The 11,567-nt window shown below is 52.3% G+C and overlaps 1 protein-coding gene across 1 annotated transcript; it reads right to left on the reverse strand.

Moving 5' to 3' along the window:
* Positions 1 to 2,449: 2,449 nt before the first annotated feature.
* Positions 2,450 to 11,064, reverse strand: LOC122910609 (histone H1.8). Its single transcript, XM_044255215.1, has 5 exons — positions 10,956 to 11,064; positions 6,023 to 6,282; positions 3,934 to 4,297; positions 3,056 to 3,117; positions 2,450 to 2,699 (listed from the first exon to the last, which is right to left on the reverse strand). The coding sequence occupies exons 1-5, from the start codon at positions 11,062 to 11,064 to the stop codon at positions 2,451 to 2,453; spliced, it is 1,044 nt and encodes a 347-aa protein (XP_044111150.1). The 3' UTR covers position 2,450.
* Positions 11,065 to 11,567: the final 503 nt, after the last annotated feature.

Raw genomic sequence — 11,567 nt, forward strand, 5'->3', positions numbered from 1 at the left:
ACATGGGATTCGAGGGAGTGAGGACAGGGCTGAGGGAGCAGGGGCAGGAAGGAACTGCCCAATGCTCCGTGCTGGCCTACATCGGTTTCCCTCTGTGCCCTGTCTGCCCCCTTTCCTGAGTCCCGTCCAGTCTCCTACCTTCCTCCGCGCACTTCCTCACCCCTTCCTTCTCTGCCCCTCCCTGCCTCAGCTGTCACCCCCTCGACTGGGCTCCCTCTCAGCAGCCTCCTGCCCCGGCTGAGTCCTCACCCCAGGAAATGGTCACCGTGGGGTCACCAGGCTGTGTCCACCTCACACTGTGGACTCTTCTGTGACCCCTTTCTTCCACCCAATACTTCAACAGATCCCATCCACCCTGCTTAAACTTCTACTCAGAACGCACCACTTCTAAGCCCTCCTTCCGTGAACAGCTCCCCTCACCGGGACCATGGCGGGGCCTCCTCGCTGCCCATGTCCCCTGCTGCACTCAGCTGTTCACGGGCCTCTAATGGTTCCTCCTCATGATTAAAATGAAACCCAGGGATCTTCCCCTGGCTGACGACACCCTTCCTGATCTAGCTTTAGCCTACAGTCTCTGTGTGGTGACCTACTGCTGCGTTACTTACTAACTACCCCAGACCTCAGGGCTTAAAACAACCATTTACATTTATGCCCCGCCCCCACGCCTCCACAGGGAGACACCCGTGGAAGCCTGACACCACAAACAGTACAAATCTGATCTGTACTATGTCTTTTCCTAGACATACATACTCACAGTAAATTTCATTTATAAATTAGGCAGAGTAAGAGATCAGCAAGTAGTAATGAAATCGAGCAACTGTAATAAGGTACTATAGTCACAATGATGGGACTGCGGGCTCTTTCTCTCAGAGTAACTTATTGTATGGTCCTCACCCTTCTTGTGACAGGAGAGGATACAAGGTCTGCACGAGGAGGTGCCACGAGGGGTAGGACAGAGGGACTGTGACCCAGTGTTAGGCTATTCTCAACTCTTGGATGATCCATCAGGAGGGTCACCTGCTTCCAGAGCAGGGCTGCCCACAGATAACGGAAACCAAGCAAAATGAAGCCACAGGTAAAGCGGCCCTACCATACGTTCCTCGTGCATTTGAAGTTGGGACAGGGTTCAGAGAGGAAGGAAAACATGTCCCTGTTTCATGCAGTGTCAGCCCATGCAGCTCAACTGCAGCTAGAAATTTCGATTCCAAGGTAGCACACTCCTCTGGCTGGCAGATTAGTCGGAGATGGCACCTGGAGCTAAAAATCGGGGTACCTCTGTTCCTTTCCACTGGCTGCTTGGACCTTCCCACAGCAAGATGGAGGAGTTCTAAGAGCAAAAACAAAAATAAACAGGACACACAGGGAGCAGAAGCAGCCAGTCCCCTAAGGTCTAGGCCCAGAGACAGTCATAATGTCTCTTCTGCGGTATTCTACTATTCACGCAATCACAGAGCCCAGATGTAAGGGGCAGGGACACAGACTCCACCTCCCTCTGGGAAGAGGGTCACACATGTTTTTAAAGCACCATGGATCTCATCTCCCACTACCATCCCTCTTCATTGGACTTTAGCCCCATGGAACTCCCTGAGGCTCTTTCAACATGTCAAGCAGGTTTCTAACACAGGGCCTTTGCACGCTCTCCTCCTCCTGTTGATTAGAGCAGGGTCCTGCTCAGTAACCAGCTGTTGAATGGTCCTCTCCATAGCCAGAGGACTCTTCTTTCAGATTTGAGACAGAGAGAGATAGAATAAGCAAGGGAAGCAGCAGAGGGACAAGCAGACTTCCTGCTGAACAGGGAGCCCAACATGGGACTCGATCCCAGGATCCTGAGATCATGACCAGAGCCAAGGACAGATGCCCAACTGACTGAGCCACCCAGGCACCCCCTGGGGGCTCTTTCTAAACACACACTAACCACATTAATCTTTCCCCTGCCCATAACCCTCCCAGCTCCGCCCCCCGCTGTCTACCTTCCCCTCATCCACCCATCCCCCACCCTCCCCCCATCCCGAGTTCCTCTCAGAGCCACAAACCCCCTCCTTCCTTGACACTGGCCAGTCCCACTGCACATTCTGGGTTCTCTGCTTACAGTGCCCTTCCCCGCTCGGCTGTCTCCTGCTCATCCTTTACGACCAAAATCCACCTCCTGGGAAGCAGTATCCAGATTTCAGGCTGGATTTAACACCCCTCCTGTCCCTCCACAGGCCCCTACATGGCTTGGACCCCCGCAGCAGCCCTTTATGTCATACAACCTGTCCCCCCCAGGGAAGGATCTCCTATCTGGACTCAAGCCGCAGGTGGCCAAAATCCTTAGGCCTCAGCCTCCACCCACACCGATTTGTGACGGAAAAAAGTCTTTATTGATAAATAGGCTACAATGAAATAAATAGAGTGACAGTTTTGGAGGGGAATAAAAACTCGGGTAGGATTTCCATGTCTCCACCCCAGCTCTAGCTTTCAGCCTCCGCCTTCCTACTGGCCAGTTTGGATGATGAGGCCTTGGTGGGCATGCCCGGCCTCCTCGGGCCCTTGGGGGCCTCTATCTTCCTGGCCAGGGGTTCAGGTACCGTCTTAGACCCACCACCCCTGGGACGAGCAGAGGCCTTGGCTTTGGTCCCCTCCTTGGCCACATGGGCAATGACCTCTTTAGGGATGTGGTTTTCCTTCTTTGTGGCTGGAGGAGCAACACCATTCTTGCCCTATAAAAGAAAGCAAACCATAAGTAAGAACAGAGTAGGGCAGGGTTGGACGCATAGCTTAGAGCCCACAAGAATAGGGTTGAAATCCCAGTGGGCTCTAAACTGGGGAGAAATCTGGGTGGCTTTGGACAAGGGGCCCCAGCCTCAGCCTAGGTCTTATGTGGGAAACAGGGGTGAGGATCCTCAGAACACTGGAAGGCCAGATGGAAGTGAACAGAACTTTGTATCAAAGAAAACTACTCTCTTCTCCACAAATTCTCCCTTCCCTAGACCCTCCCAGGGGCCTGGTGCAGAATGCCCAAGCTCTGGCCTGCTCAGCAGGGAGATCCAGACCATGGAAGTCATGCAGGACCTACCTTAGGGACCGTGGATTTTACACTCTGACTCCCAGCTTTTGTCTTCCTGGGGGCCTCACCACCTGTCAGAGGGTAGGGGAGAGCATGTGGGAAGGAGCCCTTTCAGGAGGAGCTGCTGAAGGTTCAGGGGCCCTAGTCCTCACTCTGATACTTATTGGCTAGGGGACCTGGGGCAAGGAAGTTGGTATCTTTTTTTTTTTTTTTTTTTTCAGTTGGTCTCTTTGAGCCTGGGTGCCCAACAGCATCTCTCTCATGGGATGGTTGGGGGATTAACTGGACAGTGGGAGACCATACCCCACCCTGAGCAAGGCACCAGGCAGAGCACCCCACTTGCACCAAAGATCCCTAACTGGTTTATTGGTCTCTAGTCTTTAGCCTGCCTTCCACATGGCAGCCGTGATATATTTTTCTAAAAATACTCTGTACCTTAGCTGTTCCCTGTCCAAAGTCCTTCCACATCTTTGCTGTCCTCCAGATCCGGTCCAGACTCCCAGTTGCCTTTCACAGGCTCCCCCTTCTACTTCCCACATTGCACACAGAACAATTTGCACTTCTTCAATACCTCTACCTTCTTCATGGCTCTGGGCCTTTGCACAGGCTGTTGTCCTCCCTAGGACACTTATTCTAGGAAACTTCCCCTGACTCCTCTCAGATGAGCCAGGCTCCTCTTCTCTCTGGGTTTCCCCTTCCCTAAACCTACCCGCCGACCCCCAGCTACCATGAGTTCTCCAACTCTCCAGGTCAAGCCAAGCACTCAGCCACATGTATTAAAGAACCCCTTCCCCAGAGCAGGCCTCTCCTTCCCTCCCACCTCATATCCAGCAGCTGCCACAAACCCTTGTCCCCAAGCTCTCCTCCCAGCCCCCTCACACACCTACCTTGGCTCTTCCTTCTGCCTTTGACCTTTGAGTTCTCACTGAGCCCAGTGGCACTTGGAGGAGCCCATGGGGCCTTGTCTCGCTGTTGAGAGGCCTTCCTGGCCTCACTCACTCTTGCCTCTTGGTCTTTGGTCTGGCCACCTTTCTTGGGAGCCTTCTCTTTGGCTGCACCTGGTTTGGGAGGAGCCATCCTTGCCTCTCGAGGCTTCTTCGGTCCCCTTTTCACCTCAGCTGGGTTGGAAGGGTCCTTCTTTGCCTCTCTCGGTTTCTTAGGCACCTTCTCCTTGGCCTCACTGGGTTTCCTGGGGGCGGTCTTGGTGGATGTCTTCCTGGGTTGGACTTTCCTTTTATGCTTGGGAACCAACTGGTAGAGGAGGGAATGGTGTGGAATTGAGAGCATAAGTTCTCAGGGTCTCGCACCCCTACACACTACACGAGGCTCAGAAGAAGGCCTTGTTCCAAAAGAGGGAAGAAGGTGGTCAAGGGCATGAGCACGTCCCAGATGCCAGATGCCAAAGACACATTCTATCCCTGTACGGCTCTTTGAGGGAGGGGTGCTGCCACTGATAGCTGGGGGGCCCAAGTCTCCTAGACACATCCTAGGTTCTCTTACTTCCTGCATTAAGTGGCTGGCAGGAGGGCATAGGCAAACCCCCTCCTGCCCCCGAAGTCTGGAAGGCTCAAAACCAGGCTCCTGGGAGTAAATGGCACAGCACACATTGTGAGTCCAGACCCGACCTCGGAGATGCTAATCTACAAATCTCCTTCGACCACCCAGCCCATACACCTTCGCATGCACCATGGCTCTGACTCCCACTCCACCTCCCCCTACCTAGGCCCTCACCTCAGGCCTCATATCTCCATGCCTCCCCGAGTCTCCCTTTTCCCCTTTTGCCTTGGGTGGACCTTCCAAGTCAGAGAGCTGAGAGTTCACAACTTCCTGTGGAACTCAGCCAAGTCTTCTGGTCTCTCACTGGCCTCAGTCTTCCCATCTTTACAATGGGGCCATCAGGGAGTGGGTGAGGGACTGGGGTATGTGAGGGTCCCTGGCAAACAGGTGGCCTCATCCTTCTACAGCCTGACTCTAGTGATGTTACTCCCTCTGCTCCCCAAATCTCATTATCATCATGACCAGAAACAACCTCCCCTCCTAGCACACACACATTCCTAACTCCACAACACTCAGGGCTCCCGTCCTCGCCTCCCCTCCTCACAGCCCACTTTACGGATGGGCTCTCAGGTCCTGCAGCCTAACCCAGCCACATGCACCCTCAGTGCCCCCGCCTTGCTCTCCTTCACCCCACCCCCCGCCCCATGCCCCTGGACTTGCCATAGCTTGTGTCCAAGCTCTGACCCTCGCCTGGGAGTTCTGTGAGGAACTTGCTGTCCTTGGCCACCTGGTTACCACAGGGACCGGAACATGGTAGTTTGAGAAAGCTCCACAGTGTTCTATGATTATGTTAGAGCAACTGCCACGTGCTGGGGCCCAGCAATGACAAGACAGACCCCATGTCCAGGTACCCAAGACTTCCCTGGTGGCAGCTGACAATCACATGCTGGGGTTGGATTTTATGCCCAATCTGCCCTCAGCTCTAGGTGTCCCTGGATGGCTCCCCTCCAGGACCCTTCCCTTTGAAAGATGAGGATGGGGTGGCTTAGGGAGGTGCAAGCCCAGGTCTGGAGACCTGGGGTTTAGAGCCAGAGAGCGTGGGGTGCAAACCTGTGACCTTCTAGAGCCCATGGTTGGGTGTGCCTTGTCCATGATGGAGAATTCCAGGCAGGTGCTGTGGGCACTAAGGACTCTGAGTGAACACAGCTGAGATAGTCCTGGGTCATAGGACACACGGGACAGGGATGAAGGCAGATGCAGCTGGTGAATTGGAGCTCTCGATGGAGGCACAGCACCACCCTCCTAGAGGAGAGGGTATCTCCAAGAAGACAGGAAGAAGACAAGGAGAGAAGATGGGGAACAGCCCCCCAGGGGTGGGGACTGGGGAGGAGGAGCTGGGCTGAAGCTCAAAGTCTGGGGCCCAGACCCTCCCACCCTGCGGCCTCCCCCAGCCCCACTCTCCAGCCCCAGCAGGCTCACTTTGAAGCTGCCAGTGGCGCCCCTGGCCTTGGAGTTGGTGGGCCTGATGAGCAGACCGCGGTGCACGCCCGTGGCCAGGGCCTGCTTCAGCAGGTGCTTGAACCGGAGGCTGTCCGCCGTAGGGTACTTCTGCAGGATGTAAAGCTTGATGGCGGCCACAGAGGTGCCCCGGCGCTGCTCTCCCGCCTGCAGTGCCTCCAGGACCATGCGCAGCACAGGCGGGTGGCGGCGAGGCCCTCGGATGGTGCTGCGACTCGGGCCTGCGGGCAGACAGTGGCACGTCACCTGGTGCCCAGACCCCCACTTTGGCCCGACAGACCTTGGACCTGCCTGGCAGAGCACCCACCAGGCACCAGCCACGCCACATTGGGGGGGGGTCAGGGGTCTGTGGGGGGATCAGATACACCCCAGGTGGGTAGCCCCGCCTGCTGGCCTGCAAGCAGCCCAAGGTGGGGGGGCGGGCAGGCTGCCTGTCTGGCCACTGGCTCCCAGTGACTGGCGCCGGGCTGGGCCCACACCGGGCACTCCTTAGAGCCTCACTGAAAGAACTAAATAGTCCTTTTAGAAAACCAAATACATCATGTCTAAGCCTAACTACCCGTTTACAGGAAATCCAGGGGCTCGGTGAGAGGGCCACAGGGAAGAAATCAGCGAAATCCAGCCCGTGAGGACGCACAGCCCAGCTTCTTCTACAAATAAACAAGGAGGAAAAGAAAAAGTGGGAAGGAGCCCTAGAGATAAAGACACTGCAGAGCCCGTCCAAGCAAATGCAATGTGGGATCCTTTGCTCAAACTCAGAACAGGACCTAAATGAGCCAACCAGGGGGAGGGGGCATGCGGAGAGGAGGCAAACAGATAAATGTGAGATTGGAGAAGTTTAGTGATTTTTTTTTTAAGATTATTTATTTATTTATTTGACAGAGAGAGAGATGACAAGCAGGCAGAGGCAGGCAGAGAGAGAGAGGAGGAAGCAGGCTCCCTGCTGAGCAGAGAGCCCGATGTGGGGCTCGATCCCAGGACCCTGGGACCATGACCTGAGCCGAAGGCAGCGGCTTAACCCACTGAGCCACCCAGGCGCCCCGAAGTTTAGTGATATTAAGGGTGATATTTTGAGGGGTTTGCTGATGGTATCACAGTTACTTTGTAAGAGGCTCTCTTCTTTTAAAGGTAAATACCAAGGGCAACAGAAGCAAAAATAAACTATTAGGATCACATCAAACTAAAAAAAAAAAAGAATCTTTGGAGAGCGAAGGAAATCATCACAAAATAAAAAGGCACCCTATTGGATGGGAGAAGATACTTGAAAATGATATATCCCATAAGGGGTTAATATCTAAAATATATAAAGAACTCCTACAACTCAGTAACCAAAAAACCAATCTGATTAAAAAGAGGGCAGAGGATTTGAATAGACATTTCTCCAATGTCACACAGATGGACATCAGGCACATGAAAAGATGTTCGATATCATTAATCATCAGGGGAGTGCAAATCACAGCCACAACGAAGACAGGAGCTCACACCTGTTGCAATGGCTAATAGTAAAAAGACATGAAATAAATAGGGGTGCCTGCTTGCCTCAGTTGGTTAAGCATCTGACTCTTGATATCAGTTCAAGTCTTGATCTCAAGGTTGTGAGTTCAAGCCCTGTATTGGTCTCCATGCTGGGCATAGAGCTACTTTAAAAAAAAAAAAAAGACAAGAATAACAAGTGTTGGCAAGGCTGTAGAGAAAAGGGAACCCTTATGTACTACCGGTGAGAATGTAAACTGATGCAACCACTCTGGAAAACAGTATGGAGGTTCCTCAAAACTGAAAAATAGAACTACCCCACCATCCAGCAATTCCATTTCTGCATATTTATCTGAAGAAAACAAAAGCACTAGTTCAAAAAGCTATATACATCCCTATGTTCATTGCAGCATTATTGACAATAGTCAAGATATGGAAACAACTCATGTCCACAAATAGATGAATGGATAAAGAAGACATACTCTTGGATCCAGTGGAATATTACTCAGCCCTAATCTTGTCATTTGCAACAACATGGGGTAGACTTAGGAGGTATTATGCTAAGTGAAATAAGTCAGACAGTTTGATATCACTAACAGGATAACTACACTTAATCATGGTAGGCATTTCATTATGCATACAAATAATAAATTTGTGTGGTTATGTACTTAAAACTAATATAATATTGTGTATCAATTAAAAAATAGCTTTAAAAAATTAAGGTGGGGCACCCAGGTGCCTCAGTCAGTTAAGTGTCTGACTTTTGATTTCAGCTCAGGTCATGATCTCAGAGTTGTGAGATCAAGCCTTGGGTCGAGCTCTGCACTGGGCATGGAAGCTTCTTACGATTCTTTCCTCCCCTCTCCCTCTCCCTGCCACCCCCTACACATACACCTACTCCTCTCTCTCAAAAAAAAAAAAATTAAAAATTAAAAATAACAAAGATAAATGCTGGACTATTTGTTGGTGAAATGATAACCTTGGCATTTGCTATGAAATGACACAGTAGGTGAAAAAAGAGTACCGAGGACCTGATAAGTGCTGAAGCTGGACGATGGGTGCACAGGGGGGAGTGGGGGGGGACACTATACCACTCAGTCTATTTCTCATGCGTTTGGAAGTTTCCATACGTAAGAAGTTACAAAAGAATCCCACTCCTAGGTATGTATACTCAAGAGAAATGAAAACCCATGTTCAAATGAAGATTTGTACACGAATGTTCATAGCAGCATTATTTATAATGGCCCAAAGTAGAAACTCAAATGTCCATAAACTAATGAATTGGATAAACAGAACATGATATTAGCCATAAAATGGAGTATCATCCAGCGGAAAGAAGGAATGAAGTTCTTCCTTGAAAACATGCTGGGTGCCATTTATATGAATGTCCGGAATGGGAGAATCACAGACAGAAAGTAGATTAGTGGTTGCTGGGAGCAACCAAGGTGGGGAGGGGCAGTGACTTTAAGGGCTACAGGTTTTATTCTAAGGGGATGAAAGTATTCTAAAATTGCCTGTGGAGATGGATACACAGCTGTGAATATACTAACCGCCACTGCACCCTTTAAATGGGTAAATTGAATGGTATGTGAATTACTGAGATCTCAATTATCTGTTATTTATTTTTTTTAAGTTGTAAAAGAAAATGGGATCAAGGGAAGAAAAGCTGGTCACTATAGGAGGCATAAAAGTGTTTTAAATATGAAGGCTGATTTAAATGTGATTAGAAATGTTGGCTTCTGATCAATTTGCAAAAATGAAAGACTTTTTAAAAGGAATTGATTGGCTAAAAAATATGTTTTTTTAAAACACATTTTGAAGTAGAAGGGGAAAAAAAGGCAAAAGAACTGTAGAGACCTAATCCAATTCAACTGTTGCTGCCTCCTGGTCAGGAAGAGCCCATTGTCTGGGGACTTTGGGCCAAAAGCTTGGGAATGGGTGGAATTGCTGGTAGTCACACCCAGGACCCTGGGAGTTTCACTCTCCTCTCTGGGCCTTAGTCTTCCCTTCTGTAGAGTGGGGATGGGGTGTCTAAGAAAGTCTGCACCCTCCCAGATGCGGTGTCCTTCGGCCTGGCCTGCAGTGACAGTTCTAACCCCTCCCCTGCCTCCTCTAAACCAGGCCCTATCCCAGGGAGCCACCCCAAGTCTCTTTCTTCCCCACGGCCTGAAGCTGAATGCAATTCTCATTCTGCATTATTCAACGCCTGCTATTTCCTGGGATGACCTGAAAAGAACTCCTAGCTCCCCAAACTTGTCCACCATCCTCTCTCTCCCAGGAATGGCACCCACCATACCTATCTGCACACCCAAGCAAGAACCTAGAGGACAGCTGGACCTCTCTTCCCCACCCCTTCATCTCTCTTCCCCACCCCTTCTTCAGAGACTTCCCCTCTCTCCATCCCAAGGACCGCAGGCTTCTTCCCCCTGCACCTCTCCTCCCCGCCCTTCCCACTGCCCTCAGTGGAAAGGGTGAAGTCTTGGAGGCTCAGCTGGCAGGTCCTGGCCGTCCCCTCCTCCTGACCCACCCCCCTGCCCCCGGCCAGAGGAGGGCCTGTGACTCCCCGGATGCTTGCCCCAACCCCCTAACTCTGGGCCTTCGCCCGTGGTCTTCTCTTGCCTGGGTGGCCTTTGTCCCCCATGGTCACTCAGGTAACCCTCACTCGTCCTTCAAGGCCCATGCAGCACCATGATTTGGACACCAGCCCTGACTTTTCAAGGACTGGTGAGCAACACTGCCCCAGGCTCCAAAGCACCTGGAACCCACCCTTCAACCTTCTCTGAAGGAGCCTTTACTCACACCCATTTCTTCTGGGTAAGGCCACCTGAAAGGCGACCATCCTTCAGGGGTCACCACCTCCAGAAAGCCCTCCTCGACCTCCCAGAGTGGGTTAGCGACTCCTTGGGGCTCCTACAGCCCTCTGCATTCCTGGCGTCAGAGCACGTGCCATATTATGAAATGGCATCCATTAATGAGGCAGTCTTCCCCATCAGACCAAGAGCTCCTGGTGGGAATGGACCTACCCATATCCAGAGAAACCCTGAGGCATTGTTTGTTGATTGCAAATTGGGACACAGCCCTAAATCCAAGGCCCAGCCTAGCATCAAATGCTTGCTCTCCGTTTCCCCCAGCCCTTCCTCCAGCTAGCTGCCCTCAGCTGCAGTGTGGCTGCCAGCCCTCCCCCAACAGGAAATGGGCTCCAGCTGCGGAGGCTCGCTCTGCCCTCTTCCCCTGAGCTGGGCCAGCCTCAGTCCCCAGACCCTTCCCCGGCCCCTGCTAAGTCCAGGCGTCAGCTCTTCTGCCAAATGAGCACCTCAAGTCCACAGCCTCTAGTCTGGGAGCTGGTGCTGGGCTGGGAGAGGAGGCTGGGTGGCACGAGGAGGGTCCAGGACACCCAAGGAACCGGCTTGCGGGGACCTACCTGGCTCTTCAGACCCAGACAGCCCGGACGACCCCACTGTGGAGGGCAAGGGGGCTGAGGACACTGAGGATGTCGAGATGTCGCTGGAGGCAAAGCTCCCAGGAGCCATTGCATGGGTAGACGGGGACGCAGACGCTGATGGTCAGACCCCTCCCAAGGCGTGAAACTTCCAGGGCTGCTCGGTCCTCTTATATATCAACAGCCCAGCCCCACCACTCCAATTAGCCCCTGATTGGGCTGGGAGGCTGTGTGGGCTGCTGATTGGGGCAGGAGGGCTGGGATGGGGCACTGCAATACTGCCCTGTGCGTGGACGCCCAGCTTGGCACCCTACTCCTATGTGACCTTGGGTGAGTCAATTGATTTTTCAATTGACTTTTCCCATGGCAAAACGGATCTGCGCTGAGATGACGGTCCCTCCTGTGCCCTCGACCCCCACAGGGCCCGGAGAGGCTGACGGGGAACTGGGCACACCTGGGGCGTGGAAATGACCACTTACCTCCAGGCCCACTTACCTCAATGCCACTCCTGTTCTCAGGCCACTGCCTCCCTTGGTTTCTCAAGAAGTGGTGTTTCTTGACCTCATTGGCTCTCAGGATAATTCACACTGAAAC

The sequence above is a fragment of the Neovison vison genome, chromosome 6 (genome assembly GCF_020171115.1).
Source record: "Neovison vison isolate M4711 chromosome 6, ASM_NN_V1, whole genome shotgun sequence".
NCBI lineage: Eukaryota > Metazoa > Chordata > Mammalia > Carnivora > Mustelidae > Neogale > Neogale vison.

What these genes read in the sequence shown, in the direction of transcription:
- LOC122910609 (XM_044255215.1), bottom strand. Translation starts at nt 11,064, where the DNA reads ATGGCTCCTGGGAGCTTTGCCTCCAGCGACATCTCGACATCCTCAGTG. An exon ending in GCGCCACTGGCAGCTTCAAA is followed by an intron (nt 4,298 to 6,022) that starts GTGAGCCTGCTG and finishes CTCCTCTACCAG; the next exon opens with TTGGTTCCCAAGCATAAAAG. An exon ending in TAAAATCCACGGTCCCTAAG is followed by an intron (nt 2,700 to 3,055) that starts GTAGGTCCTGCA and finishes TTTCTTTTATAG; the next exon opens with GGCAAGAATGGTGTTGCTCC.